We start from the raw sequence: 21,515 nt of genomic DNA on the forward strand, positions 1-21,515 counted from the left end.
CTCTGAGGCAAAATTAAATAGAAGTCAGATCTTTGGAGGAGCAGGAGCGAGACAGGCCCACAGTCAGCCTTGCTTGCGTAATCTTTAATCATTTAAAATCCTTCCTTCTCAGACTTTCTCAAGGGCAAGAAAACCCAACACGTTAAGTCTGCTTTCACGGCAGTTTTTTTCCTACCTTTCTCAAATTTGGGCTTAAAATGGAGATGATTCAAGTGACCAGAGGTGGGCCTGACACTTGAGAGAGCAGGCTGGCAAGGGGTCTAAGATGGGGGAATGGGGTTGTCCTCGGCATTTGAGGCGTGAGGATAGTTTACTAGGACGGAGCGGTTATCAGGAGGAAGGGTTGGTGGTTCTGGGAGTGAAGGTGCTGACTGCTTCGCTGATAATTGCCTACATCCACTTCACAAGTGAAACCAATGCGTGAAACCTTGGTGTCTTTTTTTTTTTCATTCCCCACAGAGGTTTAGTGGTCTTCAAAGGAAGTGATGCTTCTGTAGTTCGGGCATTGGGTTGGAGCTGCAGGGGATTCACTACCCACCTCTAACACAGGTTGCTTGGGTAAACCAGCCTGGTCTCGGATTGCTGCTGTAAAATGGGGGTAATGCTAACCCTTGGTCTTGTTGCAGCCCCCAGGTCCCTCTCTGTAGGCAGTCAGAGAAATGCCCTCTTAATGGGGTTAGAAAAGATGGACTTGATTCCCTGCATCCATTTCCAATGGCTCGTTTCCCCATCCATTGTCCTATCTGCTTAGATCACGTGCTCTGTTGGGCCAGGGACGCTCTCTCGTTGTCTTCGTGTATTCAGGCACACCCCATAAGTGAGTCTCCCATCTTGTTTGGGTCCTGTAGGTGCTAAACACCAATAAATCATGATGGAGATTATGTGGATTACCCACAAAGTCCCTCTATTTGGAAGACTTGTATTCATGCACACGTTGGCTGAGATCACGGAGCCATGGCACTTTTTCGCATGCAGTTTGTGCCCCGAACTTTGAGGGCCCAGGATTGTTGTAGCTTGAGAGGCACTAGAAAGTGGTCTTGAAGCTGTGTGGGCAACTAGCAAGTACCAGAAGGGGAAAGCAGGTCGGGGCGAGATGCGGTGTCATAGCTGTGTAGGGCCTGCATGCTGGAAGAGGGGAAGTTCTCAAGTTGGCCTTGAGTAGCATTAGGTCCAGGCCTGGGTCTGCAATTGCAGAGTCCAACTGTTGATATGATAAAGCCACGTGGAGGAAGCTCATTCCCACCTGCCAGCACGATTCCTGCAATTTTCTACTCACCTTGAATGGTTAATCCACTTTCTACAGCCAACCCTATATCTTGACCCTTGTTCTTATTGCAGCTGCCCGGTCCCTGCCTATAGGCAGTCAGAGGAATGCCCTCTTAATTGGGGTTGGGAATGTCTTATGACCAATTAGAAAAGATGGACTTTATTCCTAGAGTAATTTTTTTGCCATTTCTTAGTTGGTTTGATAAAAGATATCATCTCTGAACCCTAGAGTTTTTTGCATTTCTTTGGGACTTTATTCCCTGCATACATTTCCAGTGCCCCGTTTCAAATCCAGTGCTGTCCCTTCAGACAAGCAGGAGAAGGGGCTTTTCCAGAGACTATTTGGTGTCTCGCTTGGTGTTTCCTGGGAGGGGCACCCAGGAATGAAGCAGGGAGAGCAGAGCTCCGTTGCAATCCTTCTTCCCTTCTGGCAAGGGGTTAGTGTCAGGGATGGGACCTTACTGATTCCTGCAGGACCCATTGGTACTCACCCTTGTCCCTCCTTGTCTCCTCTCTCCAGGCTGGAACGAACTGCTCATCGCCTCCTTCTCCCACCGTTCGATAGCTGTGAAAGACGGGATCCTCCTAGCTACCGGCCTCCACGTCCATCGGAACAGCGCGCACAGCGCAGGGGTCGGTGCCATCTTTGACAGGTGGGTCCAAGGCCTGGTGTGATGAAGATTGGGTGGGGTTGGGGATGGCTGCCCATCTTCACTCCATCTAGCCGTGCTCCTGTTGTATTTTTGTGATCCCTGAGTGACCGCTAGATGGTTTCTCCAGACCGTAAGGCTCCTTGAAGTCTAGATTGAGCATCTCCTGGTAGGAGAGACCCAAGACTGGAGTAGCAGTGGGGGGTCTACATCTAAAGTGCTGGGTTGGGGGGGACTCGGCTAAAGGGGATGGAGCTGCAGGCCAGGACTGAGATGCAATAGCCACACTGTGAGTATGGGAACAAGCATCGCTCTGGGCAGTAACATCAGTGCTTTTCTTCTCAGTGCACAGGCACGATCAATTCAGGATAGCTTTGGAAGTGAAAATCAGTGCATCTTTCCAGGGGTCCAGGAGGGTATAATGTCATGAAGAAACCATTCACGTATTTTTCTTATTTAACTGAACCAAAATACTATTATTTTCATAATATAAAAGCACCAAAAATTTCCAGCCAGCTCCACGTTCCTGTCCTCCTTTTTTTTAATGTTGTCCCCCCGGAAAAGTTGTTCCAAAATGAGATTCCCATGCCGCTTCACTCATTCATTGAACGCTTCACTCATTCTGAGGGCCTCATTTACATGGATAATTATTGGAGATAGTTGTGTCGAAAATAAGAGGCTACTATGTTTGCCTCATTGAGTTTGCGAGAGAATCACCCCTGCAACCCGGGTGACATTATTCTTTTCCAGTGAGGTCACAAGCATTGGGACTGTGTCCACCCTGAAAGATTTAATAGAAAAAGTTGGGCAGCAAGTGAAAAACATTTAAACACAAACACCTGCAGTAAGAGCAAAGGGAACAATAAAAATTACTGGCAGAGGAAATTGCTTTTGGATACCTGGCTTTTTATTTTTAGGCCTTCTCCAATGTCACATTCTCCGACAGATCTCTCCGAAACCAGTCTTTATGGCCCCCACTGCATCTCATAGGAATTGTAGAAGCTCCTAATTGTGTAATAATAGCGTGGGGGGAGGACTAAATTCATTTATCACACGGTGAAAATTGACTTCAGCAGAGGTAACACGAGTTTACATTAGCAGAGGGTCTGGCATGTGAACTGCGGGTCTCTTCTTCCTGCCCCTTGGGGCAGGGGGCTGGACTCGATGATCTTCCGAGATCCCTTCCAGCCCGAATGTCTATGAAATGCAGATGCATTGTGTGCCCGTGTCCTTTGCAGAGTACTGACAGAACTCGTGTCAAAAATGCGGGACATGCAGATGGACAAGACAGAGCTGGGCTGCCTGCGGGCCATCGTTCTCTTCAACCCAGGTATGTTCACCCCATCCCTCATTCGTGCTCCAGGACCCTCTTGGCTTGGTGCTGTTAGCTTGGCTCTTTCTTTTATTGGCCATACGATCCAAGTGCAAATAACTCGAGGCACCAAGCACAGCGAGAACAGGGTGAGAGAGGAGAATGAGAAGCAAAGTGGAGCTCTGAGGATGGGGGATGCCTGTTGACCTGATCCATGCTTTCTGGGCAGTCGCCATCGCATCCGGGGCTGATGGAGGAAGGGAACTAGCCATAACTGCACACTAGTTCTTCAGGTGCTAAAACAAATGTTGTATTTCCCTTTCAAACTAAGGGGCATAGAGAGGAGCAGGCCAGATACAGATGAAATAGCCTTGCAGGAATTCTGCCTAGCTTAAACAAATCCTCTTGGTGTAAAAATGGGTGGATACTGCTTCAACTGGAGGTTACTTCCACCATATTCAGATACAGAGTTTTTTTCCACTTGCATCTGATGGACTGGATTCTCGGCTGATGCTTAATGGGCAGATCTGCATCAACCTCCTTTGACTCTCCCACCCTCACAGGCCAACTTGCTGACGAGCGAGTCATTTAAGGGAAAGCAACACAGTTTTTAGAAGTCAAAAATGTTCTGTTATCTCCGCATGGAGTCAAAGGCGGCTGAAATCTGTAGCTGGCCTCCATAAAAGGGATTTTTAAGATGAGGAACCAAGTGAGGAAATTTAGTATCAGCCTCAGCTGTGAACTCTTCCACAACAGCTGGATAAGGGTATAGGTTACTATCTTGCACTAGCTGTAACTTCCAGGATTCAGCGCTGAGCGCCTTATGAACTCCAAAATGCCTTGAGTTGGGTTACAAGAGGCAGAGACTTTTTTTTTGGTTGGATTATTACCCCAGGTTAGACTTGAAAGAGTCTGTCTCGGTGACCTCGAAATATCTGGAAGGCAGTCTAAAATGTCTTAGCCCAGTGGTTTTCATCTCTTTTTCATTTGCAGTTCAAATGGCGGTGTGGAACTCTTTAAGTTGAAACTTTATTTTCATAGTCATTTTTCACACACCCCTTTAGACATGGTCTGTGGGCCCCCAAGGGTCCATGGACCGCAGGTTGCAAGCCATGGCTTTAGCCCAGTGATCAGGGACAGTAGAGGACATGAGTCCCACCTCCATTCCCCGTGAACCATCACTGTCATAGTGAGTGGTGGGATTTCCAAGTGTAACCAGCCCTCTACTAGCTTGCTTTTTCCAACACAGCCGACAGCTTGCATTTTGGTTTTGTCTTTTTTTTTTTTTTTTGTCATTAATCTTCAGCAACTCATTATCCATAGTTTGAACCTGACCATGTATGGTGAAAGAGAAAAAGTTTGGCTAGGTTCCCATCGCACATTTTCTCTGGGATGTCAGGCCCCTGGCCGTCCTTTTGTCCTACTGAAAACAGACAAGATGCTCCCCCTACTTTGACATGGTCAGGAGACCTAGGGGTGGTGGTGTGGGCTGGGGAAGGAGAACAGCATGGGAATGCTAAACCCTTACCCGGTCATCCAGAGATCTGCCAAAACACAGACTTTTCTCTTAGCTGTGCCACAGGGGCTCCTGTGGATGAAAACCACAAACCAGTGGCTTCAGTAGAGCTTGAAAGCCTTTGGTAAGACTTCCTAAGTGACCCACACATAGTCAATTTGGGATGCTAAGAGTGGGGAATGATAGGATTTCAGTCAAGCAAACTGAACCCGTCGCTGCTACCAACAGCCATCTTCAGGGCATTCAGGTACTCGAGCTCTCCCAGAACTCATTACCAGGGAACCTGGTTTTCTCACATTAAAAAAAAAAAAAAAAAATTCCCCAATTTTCAGATTAAAAAAAGGAACCCCAAATCCACATTTTTCCGTGATTAAAATGAAGTGCCGCTAATATTTAGATGTAGATGTAGTGGTGTTTCATTTTAATCATGGAAAAATGTGGATCGGGGGTGACTTTTTTTTAACTCTAAAAATTGGGGAGTTTTTAAAATTGGAGAAAATGCAGATCCCTGTTCGTTGCACTGAAGCTGAAAGTACCTGGGAGTCCGGCTCTTGGGAAGGACTGAATAGTTTGGTTAAACGCTGAAGGGGGCAGACCCAAATCTGAAATTATTCGGGGTGAGAGGACGGATCAGATTAAGAAATCTTTTAAGTGCAACTGTGCAACGGGGGACATCTAGGCTTTAAGCCTTCTCAAAATATGGGCAACACGGAGGAGCAGCAGGTAAGAGGGGACTCTTCCTCATGGTGTGAAATCAGTTCAGTGATCTCCGTCTTGTGCCCAGATCCTCCTTGCAAGGATACTGGTACCGCTACAACCAGTGCCATTTTTCCTTTTATGAAGCAGCCTGTAACAGGTGAAGGATTAACGTGGTCCCAATTCCTTGACTGTCTTTAAACTTCAGGGCTGAGTCTTGTGGCTCAGGGGATTGAGGACTGGGCTGGAGAACGCATCCCTTGTTGATGGCCAGGTGATACCCAGAGCAGCTCTGGAGGGGCTGGCGCTTATTGCTGCTTGGGGGTGAGGAGGGGAAGGGTTCTCTGTGCAATGTATTTTGAAGGGGGTGGGGGACAAGCCAGGGTTTAGCTTGCAATGGGCCAAAAATACCAGTTGGCTCCTTAGCAGACGTCTGAGCAGGGAGGCCAGGGACGTAATCAGCAGAGACCAAACTCCTGACCCTCGAGCACGGTGGGGTTGATACCAGTGCTGCCCATCTCCCCTGGAAATGATGCTGGCACTAACTCCAGAGCTGCCAGGGGAGCCGCCTTCCTCGCTTTTACTGGCGTGCACACTCTCCCTCTCTCTCTTTTTTTTCTTTTAAAGAGGATTATCTGCCGTACGGTAGAAACAATAGCTGGCCTTGTAGCTTCTCCACCCCCACCTGCTCACAGGGTGGAAGCAGGCCTAATCAGCTATTGAAATCAATTGGTTGCTGTTTCCTTCCCTTCCCTGGTTCCCCTGTGGTTTGCTAGGACCTAGGAAGGGTGGGCTTTCCAAGGTGAGGTAGAGTCTCAGCCTTGAAGAGTAATGCTCATTGCAAGAAGGTGGAGTGCAAAGGTGTAAGTGAGACCTCAAGGCAGGCACAACACCACCAATGCAACTTCCTACCTCCCCCGTGCCAGTCCCCAGCTCCACCTTCATGCCAGACTGCAGCCCTGACCTGGAGAGGACCTCGCTAAGGGTGCTGAGAGCACTTGGGTCTCCATTTCTATTCTCCTGCCTGCTGTAGCTGCTAATAGTCTGCCGTCTGGGCTTTGAACAGGAGCATACACCCTCCAAGTCAGCCTGGACTCATTTCAAAGAGGATACCCTACAGCCCTCCTTACTGAGAGCCCTGATATGCTGTTTGGTTATCCGAAAAACAAAGCCGGCATCCAAACTGAGACCCAGGGTCCTGAGCCATCCAGCCCTCTCTGCTAGGCATGTTGGGATAGACTGTGCTGCACCCTGTGCCTCAATAGATATTCCTGGGAGATGCTCGTGGCTTTTGCCTTCCTGAAAATGTCCAGGGCTTGCATTCATCTGGGCCTTTATCGTGTTTCAGATTCAAAAGGTCTCTCCAACCCCGCCGAGGTGGAGGCCTTGCGTGAGAAGGTATACGCGTCGCTAGAGGCATACTGCAAACACAAATACCCTGACCAGCCTGGAAGGTGAGTACTCGGACAGGGGTGGCAGCCCCAAAAAGGGCTGGTCTAGAGTTTTTTTTCTTCTTTGCTACAAGGAAGGCTGGTTTTCCAAATGCTGTCCTTCCCTCTGCCAAATAATACCAGTACTATTCATGCAGTACCTTTCTTCTGGGGATTGCAGGCCCTTTGCAAGCCTGAAAGCAGCTTTCTCACAGGTAATCATTGCTCATCCCCTTCCATCATAAACTGAATCACGGGGGCGCTACGTTTCTCCACGGGTTGCACCCAGAGTAGATCCTCTGGCTTTCTTCTGGTTCCCTGGTGCAGCAGGAGAAACGTACAGCAGCCGGACGAGCACACACAGGGGTATCGTTTCCCTTTTGGAAACCACCAAGAGCAAACCACAGAAAAACAAGACACACACGGAGTTAATTTTCAGTGGCAGATGAGCATCACTGCTGGGAAGTGAAAGCCTCAATTGAAGCTGCTCGCCCTCCCCACCTCCTCCCAATACAGCTGGGAATGGGAGGAGGAATTTGGAACGGCTTTCCTGCATTTCTCCAGATTTGAGTGGGTGCATTTTCCCAGTCGCTGCAGAGCTGGAAAAAGCTGGAAACGGCCTGCGAGTAGATGTCAGCGCAGGGATGTGTAGGTCAATCAACAAGGCAAACTGGCTGAGAAAAGGGGACTCGCAGGTCAGCTGGCTTTATTGGATGTTCAGAATCATGGATTCCTTTATGACAGTAATTTCTTTGAACAAGGATGGAGACAAGCTGGCCAAAGTCATTGCTTGGAAGTGATGAGTTGCTGGACTGGGGCAGGCTGGCTGAATAGTACATGATCTGACTTGTGTGGGGTGTAGGGTCAGGGCTTTGTGTGCCTTGCCAGTTTGGCAGGTAACTGGGGAAAGCGTTGGGGGAATACTCCTGCCAGTCACGAGGTTTGGAGGGTGTCGGGGCTCGGTGGGATGATGTTGGGGAAAACAATGGGGAAGGTTTTTTTGGAGCCCATCAAAAAACATGAACTTCCCTGAAGTGGTGGAGCCTGTCTTCAGTTCCAAACCCAATTCACATTCATCTGACGGGGCAAAAATAATGAAGTTTTCAAGCCACGCTGGGCCCAGTTTTATCTGGCCTTTTGCTGTTAGTGCTTTTCAAGAGAGCTCAATGCCTGCTTCAGCTCAGAATAGGTGGCCAGCCCTGCATCTCATGCAGTGGGAGCTGTGTTTGAAAACCTGGCCGTGAGCTTTCCTTGAAACCCCTCTGATGTGCACACTCCCGGCGTGAAAAGGGAGTGCAAAACATGCACCTGAATCTATCCTGCTTCTGCTGGTTTGCTAGTCGTTGGGTCACACCACCTGCCTGTGACAGCTTTGTGGCTACGAGGTGGGGCTCAGGCCTGGTGACCACCCGGCTTTTGCTCGCGACTTCTGGATTTGTTTGAACGTGAGCTGCAGGAACCGGGAATGCAGTCCTCCCCGCGGTGAAACCGAAACGTGTTCTCACAATGCTGTGCAAAGGGGCATGACTGTGTTTCACCTGCCACCCCTCCCAAATCTCGTGAAGACCCAGATGGCTTGATGATCCTAGACTACAACAAGACGTCACTGAAGTTCCCGGGACCCTGAGGACTGCATCAGTGATTGCAGTGAAACCAAAGTGGAAGGACATACTCGGTGCATCCTGTGATGGATGATGTGGTCTGCTGGGCAGGACTTGTGGATTCTGGTCCCAGCAATGCCACTGCCTCACCATCTTGAACAAATCAGCTCACCCCTTTGTGCCTCAGTTTCTCCTGCTGTGAATGGGTGGGACCATTAGACCCTCCTTTTCGAGAAGCTCTGACACCAATAAGCCTAAAACTTCCCACGCTAAAGATAATCCCAGGGGAGCTGCTGCACCCCTCCTGTGCCAGGCTCTGCAATGGAGAGGATGGAGCCAAACAGGGGACCAAAACAGATTAGAGGGTCAATACCTAAATGGAGGACCTGCAGTTACTCACTAAGTGAGGTTCAAAGTAACAAGGGCTATTCTTCTTCGTGCTTCGTGGCACAACGTGATCACCGTAACGCGCAGCCGAGTGCATCCTCAGCAGTTGTGCACCTTCCAGAGCATTTGCTAAAGACTAGATCTACCCCGGGGCATTTTAGATACCCTGAAGGCTTGATTTCAGACTCATTCAAAACATGGGCAATGGTGGAAATCCATGAGCAGCGACTCACAGGAACAGTGATTAAACACTCACCGGCCAAATAAGCCTCCTACACAGCAGCCAGGGTCAGGGAAACCTGCCAAAGTCAAACAAAACTGCATCCCAGCCGTATGCCCCCCCTCGGCCCCTTCCCCGGGTCCCTTGGCAGGGAGGGCCGGTTGCGTACGTGACACGAAGCAGCCACATGTAATCAGCCCCATTCTCACCCTTCCCAATCCCAGCTCCGGTGCATTGTGCTGCAGGCCGGTTATCTCACGGTTAAACCTATCTGCGAGCTGCAGCCATCATCTGGTTTGGTTTAAAGTGAAACTTCCTGAATGGGATGGCAGGGCTGATTTGTTTTTCCTGGCCCTCGTCCCGCTGTTCTCGCCAGCTCAGCAAAAATATATTTGTGCATATGTGTGTGTGTGTGTGTGCATATGATGGGAGTGCACAGGATCCTTCCCCCTTTGCCGGCCCAGATCCAGCCATTATGTTGCACAGCTTATTTTAAAGCCCTGATTGCAGAGTGACAATAAAAATAAATACCTATAGCCATTCTCAATTATTAAAGGGATGGGTTGTCCGTGTCCCCTTCCCCCCCAGCACTTATACAAAGACCAAAATTGAGCAAGGAGAAAAGCGAAGAGAGCTGATGGGACCACTTGAGGGGGAGAAGCAGGGTAGGAAAAGCTTCTCTGCCCTTTGCAGTTGCAAACTTATTTGGTCCAAATCCCCTTCCCTCTTGCCCTGGGTTGGGCCTTGCAGAAGAACTTCCTGACTTGTTCTTAAAAAAACTAGAGAGCCTCCAAACCTGAGCACGGCCTTTGTGGCTTGCCAGCTCTTCTTTAAAGGTTGTGAGTGCAACATGAAAAGTGTCTCGGCCAGGTTGACCGAAGAGAAAGAGCTCCTTTCAGCCAGTGTGTACAGATGGAGGCGGTCCCATCCCACCAGCCAAGCGGGGAGGGAGCCGTGCTTATCCAAGCCAGTGAGAGGAGGAGGAGGAGGAGGAGGGAGGTGTGTGTGCTGTATGTGCTAACCTCTGGTGGCATCTGTGCAGAGCTATGACATGCTGCCTATTTTGAGATGCTGAATTACTTCACTGAAGGCACTCGGCACCTAGTGAGTCTCATGAAATGCATTAAAAGTGGCTGATGGGATTTTTTTTGGCGAGGCAGGGGGTTACAATGCCGCTTTCCTAGTTCCAGTGTCCAACAGGAGCTGGTGTGAAATAGTGTTGATGCCCCAAACAAGAGAGCTTGCTTATGGTCTTTCTTCTCTCCTTTGCTACGGTGTGAAGGACCCAAACCTGCACCACTGGAAACCAAATGCCTAAGCAGGGGAGGAAGTTGCACAAACCTTTCACTGAAGTTAGCTAGTGATGTTCTCATTGATTGCATGTACTTGTAAAACTGGAGAGCAGAGAGCCAGATGGTACTTCTTCAATGGCTGGATGGGGAGGGTTTAACCATAGGGTTTGGAGTAGGCGCACGGGCATCAGTAGGGTTCGGGGTTGCTTGTCCCACCTCAAAGTCCTGTAGGCAAATTCCAGCTAAGTCTGTGGCGTCTAACCACGTTCTCCTCTCCTGTTTTTGTCCCACCCTGCAGGTTTGCAAAGCTCTTGCTCCGTCTCCCTGCCCTCCGATCCATCGGCCTGAAATGCCTGGAGCACCTGTTCTTCTTCAAGCTAATAGGAGATACACCCATCGACACCTTCTTGATGGAAATGCTGGAAGCGCCCCACCAAATGACTTAAGATAACCTCTTCTGGGTCCGTCCTTTCACCCAGCAGGGGCCTTTGCAGCCTCCTTCCGCCTCCACCTTTCCTCCTTCTCTTCCTCCTGCCCCCTAATGCCAGAAACACTGTCTGCTCTTCTCCGTCTGACCCCGGGCAACACCCCGACGTCCTCGCCTTCTCGTCACGTGGATCCTTGCTCATCTTGTCGTCGCGGCGTCTAAGGATAAGGAGGGCTCTTCTAAAATGTTAGATGTAGAGAAGCGGGGCAGAGTGTTTCAGATGCCAGCGCTCCTCTCTCCCTGTCACCGACGGGCATCAGCCCAAGCCGAAGGCCGGGGGTGACGTTCCCCTGCCCGCCCTTGATGTTGGGTCTGGCTTCTCACCCTGGAGCCCAGCCGCTTGGTGGGAAGTGGGGATGGTCTTGCTCATAAGAGCGCGAGGCTGCTGGGGCTGGATGAGCTCGGGGGAGTGGTTAATTCTTGCTTGCTCGCAGCTGGATATTTTCAGAGGATGGCGTTTTGGAAAGAGAAGAAAAAAAAGAAATCTATTTTTTTGCTTTCTAACTGTTACTCTTCGTATTCGCTTTTACTTCTCGAAAGGAGTGGGCCCCTGCTGTCCCCTGACCGAGTCACCTTGGCTCTGCACGGAGCCCTCTCCTTTTCATTCAGAGCAGGGGATGGCGGGATGGATCTCGCCTCCCTCTTCCACCTTGTTCCCCAAACGGAGAGATGACCGGTCGCACTGAGAGACTGAGCCCCCCTCTGTGTGTGGAGGGCAGCGCAGGCGGCGGTCGCCCGAATAGTCTTGCTTTCCTTCGGGGAAAAAGCGATGGAGCATCACAGATTTTTTTTGTCCCCCCCCCCCCCACCCCAAAGATGACTCTTCTCTCCGTTCTGGAGCTCGCCAACCCATACACAAGCCAACTGGAACATGCAGGTCTGGAAGCAGTTGCTTTAAGGTTGCAATCACTCATATCCCTCCCTCCTTCCGGTTTGTCCTGGCCTCTCCCTTAGCACACACATGTACAACACGAGGTGCGTTGAACATGGTGGAACGTGCACACACGTGTGCTCTCAGCTGGCCCTGCCAACTGGTGGATGCTAACCTGGGTCAACAGTTTCTTTTAAGGGCAACTTTGCATTGTAGGAGCAGGGGCTGGCTGCTCGGGGAGGCATTTGTAGGTCTACAGCAGCTCGCACCCCATCGGTGGGTCTCTCCAGATTAGGGTGACCTCGGTTGTGACAGCCTGAACTCGCACCCCGTTGGTGGGTCTCTCTAGATTAGGGTGGCCTGGGCCATGACAGCTTGTGGAGCAAGGCTGCGATCGACTGAGCCTGCGTTGTGCATTCGTTGGTGGAAAAGAGAGGGTCACCTCTACCCCCAGAATATTCCCCCATCTTCCCAACGTAGAAATGATGCAGCATGAGTGTCCCAACAAGGATCAGGAAAGCAAGAGGCTGTATCAGCCAGCAGGGCCGTGTTGCATTAAGAAATGCTTGTTGCATCTTAAATTACCGATGAAGAATGGAGATTGCAAAGCAGAAATAACAGTATTCATACCCCCTGCCTTTTTTCCCCCCTCCCAGAGACTCTCAAACTGCTGCGCTAGAGCCAAGCGTGGTGCTTGCTCACGGGCACCTCCTTTCTGGAGGGGTCATCGTGCCGGGCCTTGGCCAGACCCAGGTAGGAGGGGGCACTGAAGGGACTGCCCTTTCCCTGTGGCTTTGGCTGCTGTTCTGTGTTCCTGTGGGAATCCCGAAAAGCAAAATTAAAATGCACACATTGCAGCTTGTTTCTCTAGGAAACCCATGTCAGCTCCACCGAGGGGAGGCTACAGGGTTTCAGGAGCTTCCCTATGAGCGTTGACTCGAGCAGCAATGTTTTATCCATAAGAAAACCCCAGGCAGGAGCGTTCCCTCCGGTGTATTCTCCAGGGCTGTGTCCAGACCCATTTTAAAATGACCCAAGCGACCGGCTCTCCAGTTGTTCCTGGAGAAGAAGGGAGGCTATTTCACAGTCTGGTGAATCTCATGCTTAGGAAGTTTTCCAGCCCTTCAGCCTGACTCTCCCTCTGTTTAATGTGCAGCCGAAGTTTCCACCGACTGGCTTGGGCTGCGGGAGCTGCTCTTACATTTTTCTGCGGGGAGAGGCGGGAAGACGGTTTGTTTTGCTTTTACACACCGCTGCCTTTTGACTTCATCCCGGTCCGCTTGCCAAAACACGGCGCCCTGCACATTTCCAGGAGCATCTCGGGAGGGGGTTTCTTGGGGGATGGAGTCGGGCGGCAAGGGAGCGCCTTTGCTTTCGGGTCCCAGCTTCGCTCCGAGCAGGTGTCTCAAGAGCCCAAGTTAGAAAACCAATGGAAAGAAATAGGAGAGCAAACAATGAAGGAGCTTGTTGATTTATTTTTTTCCCCCAGAAGAAAGTAACCATTCTTAACCCACCGGGGGACCTTGCAGGCTGCGCCAGGAATGAGGTGCCTGCGGTTGGCTCCCAACCAAGGGCTTCCCCGCCACTTCTATTTGATTTGTGCTCAAAAATGACCGAGGATTAGATTCCAAAAATATTTCTTCTCCCCCGCCTTTCCCTGTCAGCTACAGCTGGCCCTTTATATAGCTGCTTTGTGCCTGGGTGAAGGGAGAGCAAGCAGTCCCACCCCGAGCTCTCACCTTTGGTCCTTTAAGAGATGCAGCTGTTACTCCACGTCCCTCCTTACAGGTGTTGCCCACTTTCCAAACAGGCTGCTGGTTCAAATCCTTCCCCCTTCTCTCCCCTTTTCTAATACACCTCTCTCGCTGCTAAACAAATACCAAAGATTTCAGGTCATAACTCCCCCCCTCCACCCCACTCCCGGGTCTCCCCGAAGTGACAAACCCGTAGAGGCAGGAGCGGCGCTTTGGCGGCGTTTCTTCCGTAGGCTGTGTGCTGCTGAAAATATTATTAAACAGCTTCACCCTGGAAGAATTTGCCAAGAAAACAAGGCAGGAGAAATGAGCTGCATAGAGGTTGCCAGGAAATGCAAGCAGAGGCTGTTCATTCCCAGCCCCGTCCTCACGCAGGCATCGTGGTCGCAGGCCAAGGTGGGAACGTCCCATCTCGGCTGGCCCCTTGGATCTGAGCTCACCAGCTTTGAACCTCTTCCCTCCATACATTGCCACTGCAACTCGGTGCGTGGAAATATTAGCCAGGGAATAAGGAGCTGGAATGCATCTGCATTCACGCCCTGAGCCTAGCCTGCCTGCTAGAGAATATTAAAGGCTTTATTAAAGAGCCTATTGACCTGGCCCCACACTAAACACTGTTTATCTCTATCAGGCAGAACCAGCTTTTTTTTTTTTTTCATTTTATTTTATTGGGTGCTTGAAAGGCGCTGTGTTTGGGGCTGGAAGTCTGAGCGGCTATTTGTTTTTCTAGGCTGCGAGCGTGTGCTCCCTGCCAGCTCCTCCTCAGCCGCCGGAGGAAGTCGGGGCCGATTCTAGGCCACCGTGATGGGTCCCGCGTTCGCGGAGCTGCTTCTTGGGCAGGGGGGTGCCGAGCTGAGGTCTAAGGAGCGTGCAGCTTGTCTCGTCTGCGTTAGCATTGGAATTGAAGGTGTTGCCCTTATTAAAACATGCTACGGTGTTAGCTCCAAATGCTGCCCTGCCAAATACAGTATAGCCCCAGGATGAAGTGCCGTGTCGCGGTTATACTGGGAGTTTTGGCTGTCGGGGGTTTATTTTGTTGGCAGGCGGTATGACCCTGGGCACTTTTCTGTCTCCCGTTGCACTGGGGATGATGCTAATTCCTCCCAGGAATGGATTGTGAGGTTCAGCTTGCATTTTTAAACAGCCCATTGTAGCAGGCTGTCAATGTGCACGGTGCTGTATTAAATTGGTAGGGTTGTCGCAGGAGATGCTGTTAACACATTGACTTGTCTTTGTTGACTTAGTAAAACTCCCTTGATTTATACCAGCTGCAGCTTTGGCCCACGAGGGTATCCTTATTGCACCCTGAACACCCATGAACAACGAACCATGTCAGCCCTTGATGGGCACCAACATCCCTCCCCCACCCCCAAATCCCCTAAATTCATTTTTTTCCAGTGCAATTGCCCAGTTAGAGCAAACATAAGCCGCACTCGGGCTGTGGAGAACCCACTGTTGCAACCTTAAAGTGACCCGCTTTTGCATGGATTTCACTCTTTGGTTTATTTTCTTTCGCTTTGGCTTTTTATTTTATTTTTTCCCCCCTCATCATTATAATAATTATTATAAATATACTGCAAGCTTGTTTGAAGAGGTGATACATGGGTAAAGAAAAAGGCACATTATTCACTAGAGAGCTAGGACTTTTATTTAACCAGATGATAGTATTCGTGCAAAATCTGGTTCGATTAGGGTGATTTTATTTTATTTTTTTTTCTTTTCTTTTTGGTGGGACAATCTTTAATTTTCTAAAGATAGCACAAACATCAGCTTTTCAGCCAGCCACCCACCGCACTGGAGGCTCCTTGCGGCCTTTCTGCGTGTGTTCTCAATTGGGATCTACAACAACAAGAGCTTAAATAGGCTTTTGAGGATGGTCTTCAAGAAGCTCATCAGGCCTTTCCTCCCCGTCCATCCACCTCCGACACCGAGTTCAGGTGGAACCTTAGCAGTGGAGATCCTATGGTTGAAAGGCCTTGAAAACTCACAAATGTTGTACATTGAGGAAACACACAGAGGACTTTCCCCCCGCCCCTTCCCTTCGTTCCCGAAAGCCCAGCTAATTTCTGCACTTTGTCAACTCTTGGACGGTGGGTTGGACTGCGGTCTATGTCACACCTGCAGGCGTGGACCTTCCAGCTGAAACCCGGAGAAGTCTCCCGGGGGAGAAAAGTGTACGCTAGGTTGGTTTTTGTCTGAAAGGCCAAGGAAGATTCACGATCGGAAAAGGAAATTGGCCCTTCCCTCACCCCTGGAGTCCTCCAATGAACTGTAAGGTCTGGTCTCCAATATATTTCTTTGCAACAGCCCACTTGAATAACTGTTGAGAGTATACTCAGTCATCCCGTCCGCCGACTCTGGCTGCTCATCTCTCCTCTTGCTGCCACCACCCATCAGTGCATTGAAACCGTTGGGGACAGCTTTGGGACATGCAGCAGCACAGCCTTCTACCCGCTGTGGTTGTCAAGTCATCTCTCTCCCTAACGAGCAAGAGGAACTTTTTGTGTTTGCAATCAGAAGATGAGCAAAGGCTCATCCATTGGGGTCTTCATCATCAGAGCAGGACCAAAGGAACCAACCCTCCCTCTCTCCCAGTCAACACTTGGGCTCTCTCTGTGTGGACAATCCTGAAACGGTGGTGGCAGCAGTGGGATTGAGGATGGGGACACGTGACCTTGTAGCCTGTGGACTCACAGTTGGCCCCGCCAATCCCCAGCAGTGGCTAATTAGCTGATGATGTCCCCATCAGTGACTAGAGTGCATGATCTATTTTAAGTTGATACATATGTGCGTGTGTATACATGTATGTACTGTAGATATATACACTGTATAAATACCTTCACTCACATATACATATATTATAACCATAGCAATTACAGACTTTTTGTGCTTTTGTTTTGTTCAAATTGATTCTATTTTTTTTTTCCTATTTTGTTTTGGGTTTTTTTTTCCCCCTCATACCTTTTTGCTTCATGTAAGCGAGTACGTTGTACCAGAGCCCCTTCCATGTCGGCAAGTGCTGAATGATTTTTACAACTCGAGATAGAGGAAATGCATCTATTTTAAGATGCCCTTTTTCTTTTTTCTTTTTTTCTTTTTTTTTTTTGGAGCAGCAGATGGTTTGAATAAAATAGCTTTAGCAGTTCCCAACACTTAGCGATGGATGCCTTAGCTATGGGACACATAGCTAAAATAAAATTCAGCAAGAATTACAAAAATAATAAAAACCAGAAAAGAAATAAAAAAAAAAAAAAAAGAAAAGATAAGGAAAAATATCTAAAGCATCAATAAAGTTAAAAAAAAAAAATCTATTTTTGTACAAATGTAATTTTATCCCTTCCATATTCTTGGAGATTTTTCTTTTTTGGATTGTTTTGTTTCTTCTTCTATAGAGAGTGTTATAAACCGTCTCTCTCTGTAAATGCTTGACCACAGGGACAGACACCTGGAGGAGAGGGAGAATGTTTTGACTGCGTTTTAAAGGCTTTATATGAAATCTCTTTGGAAATATTTCTTTTTTTTTCTTTTTTTTTTTTTTTTTTTGGAATGAACTTTTAATTTTTTTCCTCCCACATCTGAAATCTTCTTTTATGGGGTGGGGGGAGGTCTTTTGTCATGTCTCTCTGGCGTTCCCGCAAGTCTGTTTTACTGTGAAATCACTACCGTATGTTATTTGTTCACTTAAAAAAAAATATTGCTGCTGGAAGCGCCAGTATTTTGATGAACAATTGTATTAGAATTGTAAAAAAAAAAAAAACAAAAAACAAAAAAAAGTGAAAGAGAGAGAGAGAAAATAGGGGGAAAAAAAGAAAAATATATGAGCATTTTAAAATATAATACAGTTCAAGTCCTCTTTTGTTCTGAATGGGTGATCTGTGACTTGTTCGCTAAGGAGGTGCCCGTCCCCGCCAAAGTCAGAGTCAACATTTCCAAGCTTCCTGAGCCTTGGGTTTGGGACAAACGGGCGAGATCCTTACAAACATCGTTCCTCGCTTGTACGGGTACCGAATCATTGTGCAGAGCTCCACCCTGTGGGCAATTCGACTCCTATTAGAAATGGCTTCAATATTTTCTCCTATTTGGGTGACTCACGAGCTGCTGGCTTGCAGGCCGTGACTCCATAGCCCTGGTGAGTTAATGTGACTATTGGATTGACTCTGTTGCTGGACGCGGGGAGAAAACTCACTTGAATAGCCAGCCTCTGTTGCATCACGGCGGTCAGGGAGCTGCTGTGCCCCGCGCCCCTGTGCATACTCCACCTCGGAGGGATAACGCACGATGTTTGGGTGCCTCCCGCATTGCCATTATCTTGGTGCAGGACATAAGGCATGGGTTTGTGTAATGTCCTGCAGCGCACCATTGTGAGGGCTCCAAATGCGTTGGCTTTGGGTGGAGGAAGACAAAAGACTCTTCCCCATCTGCTACAGCTAAGTCAGCTGGATCTCTCGAGTGCAGTCACATGGAAAGTCCTGGCCTTAGATGCAGTGCACAGCTTACTGTGCTACATGCCATAGCCAGATCACAGGGTCCATCCACCCTACAGACCTTGTCGATGTTGCCTTAGCTAACATCTTCACTGCACGGGCACCCTCTTTCCCCCTTAGAGCAGAGGACACATCAGGGCACCTCCATGAGCCAGCTCAGGCTGCAGAAGAGCTCTCAGAGGGGGATCACAACTGAGCACATCTGAATGTGTCCTAGGGCTTGGTGTCAGTGTCGAGAGCCCAGCCGATAGTGCAAGAGCTCTGGGTGTGGACCAGACCAACAAGGGACTGATCCAAAGCCAAGCAAAGTCCACCGCCAAAGGCATTGTAGGTGTGTGAGGTCCTCCCGATAAGCACTGCATTCGCTGTAGGCATTAAGAAGCTGGGACAGTCTGTTCCTTTAAAACTATTTTCTGTTCTGGTGTCAAATGTGTGCTGCTTAAGTGGGAACATTGCTGGATGGGAACGTGGCACTCATCTCTAATACAGCACGTGTGTTAACAGAAGCTGTTAGCAGTAGCCTCGGATCCAAGCTGAGCTTTCTGCCTGGAACAAACAAGATTGAACTAGTTCTTGGGTTTAGGGCGGAGATCAATTTTCTCTGACAGCTACAGGATAGATAAAATAAGGGAGAACAGGAAAGAGCTTCAATTGAGTTAGTGCTGATCTGTGTGTATGTCTGTGTGCGTGCACGTGTGGAGGGGGTTCAAACTTTTTTTTGTATTATTATATAAAAGGCCATTCTGCTTGGAAAAGGGGCACTGCTCAACTTCAACTCAACGGAGTTAGCAGTCCTGTACTCACCACTACAAGGCTTTAGGAAAACGGCCTGCCGCAACAGTCCATACCACTGGAGCCTGTGGCAATATTACTTCTCATCTTGAAGTTATGAGGTTATTAATGGGGAGATATGTAGTAATTCATGGCAAGAAGATGAAAAAGCTAAAAATGGACCCAAAGGAGCTTTGGAAGTGACTCGAGGCTGCGGTTGCAGCCACACGGACGAGAGTGGAAACGCTCCTGTCTCATACCCATATCATGAGACCAGCATGAATGCCAGGAGATGGGGTCCGGAGGGCAGGTCGGTTGGTGAGGTTTAGTTTCTGTTTCAGCTTTGACAACCAAAAACCTTGTGAGCTGTTCTTGGGAAAGGCGGTCGTGTCAGGTGTGGCTGGTTTCGGTCACCTGGAATAGGGGAATTCTGGAGAGAGCAGAGACTGGGGTGAGATTTTGGCCATGTGGGGCTGTCCCTGGAAGGTGCTGGCTGCATCCAAACTGGAAATGAAAAGGAGGCTCTGAGTTGGTGCCAGTTTGCACCATAGGCTGCGTCCAGATGTGCGTGTTGGTGCACAACTAGTGTTGGTGCACCTTGTGCCGCTGCTAGTTGTCCGCAGGGAATGCCCGGCCACGTGCAAGCTACCCTCGGTGGGGTGGGGGACCCCAGCAGCCTTACCTGGGGCTCTGGGGGCCTCCCGGGGCTGCAGCAGTGGCGATCCTGCCGCGCTCAGCCTGTCCGGTAGCAGAGCGCAGCTGTGGCCGGCCAGGCTCTGGCTTTGGGCGGCGCATGCTGCTGTCGCATGCACCCCTCTGCTTTTTTCCCCATGGTTTTCTTTGATCTAGCAGGGGTAAAAAAAACCCCTCCACACTGCTGCTTTGCAGCAGGTAAGTGCAGTAAGTGGGACCGTAGACGTGCCTGCGGCGCCACACACCGCACGGCCACGCTCATCTGGACGTGGCCATAGTGTCCTAGGGCCGGTGTAAGGAAATGCACCTTCAGGTTGGCCCCCGTCGCTAAGACCATGTCAAAGAGGCTGGAGAGCTACGTGGGACTTGTCCTGTGCCACGGGGATGCTGCATAACAAGAGTCCTGGCCTTTCTACCACCTGAATCCCACCGGTGTGGGAGGTGCCCAGGCCACGTACGGGGCCTCCCTGTCCGGCGGGAATTCACCCAGTCGGTATCTCAGGTGTGGCACGGAGGCTGTTGAATTGACAAATTTCCTGGCTCCCATCTCAGAGGCTGGTTATTTGCCTTGTTAACCTCCCGGCAGCAGTTTGTGTTTGGAGGGTAAATATTTACGTCCCCTTCCTGTACGTCTTGCCTCTCCCAGGGTGGAGCGGGGAGGGTGATATTTAACACGATGCTTGCTCTTTGCCTGCGACACAGGGCAATGTCTGGATTACAGCTGCTCGCTGGTTTTAAAAAGCATTTCCTTTTTAAAAATAACACGCAATTCTCGAAAGAAAGAAAGAAAGAAACCCACCCACCCACCCAGACCCAGCCATTGCTGCTTTCTCTCTTTCTTTCTTCCCACAATTCACAGCTTGTTGGCGATCAACACCACATGTGATGCAATCTCGATTGTGAAGTTGCTCTATTTTTTCCAACTCTCCTCTTTTCTTTTTTTTTCCCTTTCCCCAGTGCCGAGCGGGGAGGGGTTGTGTTCACTTTTCTGCTTTCTCACAGCCTTGGCATATGGCGAGAGCAAGAGGTGTCGGAGCTTGGAAAATCCATTGGCATTTCTCCGGTTTCTGCAGGGATCAAAGCTCCTGGTTTGAATTTCTCTCGATTTGTTGGTATCAGTTGATTATTGTTTCATGTAATAAAATCTGTTGCATAATGCCACGTGTTGGGGCTTTTCTTCTCTCTGGTGTTGGGCCCTAGAGATGATGGCCTTGTCCTTCTAAATTTCATTGTGGAAGCTTCCTTTTGCCTAGAGATGAGGAACTGGGAGCACTGATGCCTGGGTGGTAGCAGGTGACAAGGAGCTATACTCTGTGTTGATGAACATCAGGAGAGCCTGATACACTGGAGGGTGGGGTCAGGATTCAGAGAGACCTAGACAAATTGGACAATTGGACCAAAAGAAATCTCATGAGATTCAATAAGGATAAGTGCAAAGTCCTGCACTTTAGGACGGAGCAATCCTTGAAGAATTTGAAGACTTGTCTTGACAGAGCCTTGGCTGGGATGATGTAGTTGGGGCTGGGGCTGCTTTGAGCAGGGGGTGGATTAGATGTGACCTCCTGAGGTCCCTTCCAACCCTCATTTTGTATGATTTTCTATGATTCTAAACATAACTTTGAATATCAGCTCATAATGTGGTCAATTCTTGCAAAATTTATTGAGTGTCTCAGAATATCGGGTGTTTTCTCTAAAGCCTTAGATCCTGGAGGCATATGAATAGGCAAGAACTTTGATTTTCACTTAAAAACAAAAAGATATTCCTATTGGTCGTGGCTACAGATGAAAATGTCACCTGAAGGATCCTAACACTTCAAAAGGGGCAGCCAGAAGAAGCCCAGATATATTATTCTGCCCCTTCTTGTGAGTTTTAAGCCAATTCATGATTTGGTGTTTTAACTCCTAGTTTTTGAATTCACAGTGTTGGCAACACTACAATCAGATCTGCATCCAGATCTAGGATGCTGATCTGTCTTCTGAGAACAGGCCAAGTGAGAGCAGGTGTTGTTGGATGCCTGGGTGAATGGTGCGTCCCGAATCTGGGGGGGGGCACCAGATTGCCGACGGGGGTGGTCCCCCGGAGGC

At 49.3% G+C, this 21,515-nt stretch overlaps 1 protein-coding gene across 9 annotated transcripts in view; it reads left to right on the forward strand.

Moving 5' to 3' along the window:
• The window catches only part of RXRA (retinoid X receptor alpha), a 202,707-nt gene extending 182,136 nt beyond the window's left edge, over positions 1-20,571 (forward strand). For all 9 annotated transcript variants that reach the window (XM_006028620.3, XM_006028618.3, XM_006028621.3 and 6 more), the window contains 4 exons: positions 1,787-1,919; positions 3,155-3,246; positions 6,789-6,894; positions 10,669-20,571. In XM_006028620.3, the coding sequence (XP_006028682.1) occupies positions 1,787-1,919; positions 3,155-3,246; positions 6,789-6,894; positions 10,669-10,816 (479 nt within the window). In that variant the 3' untranslated portion in view covers positions 10,817-20,571. The remainder of the gene's footprint in view (positions 1-1,786; positions 1,920-3,154; positions 3,247-6,788; positions 6,895-10,668) is intronic.
• The last annotated feature ends 944 nt before the right edge of the window (positions 20,572-21,515 follow it).

The sequence above is a fragment of the Alligator sinensis genome, unplaced genomic scaffold (genome assembly GCF_000455745.1).
Source record: "Alligator sinensis unplaced genomic scaffold, ASM45574v1 scaffold611_1, whole genome shotgun sequence".
NCBI lineage: Eukaryota > Metazoa > Chordata > Crocodylia > Alligatoridae > Alligator > Alligator sinensis.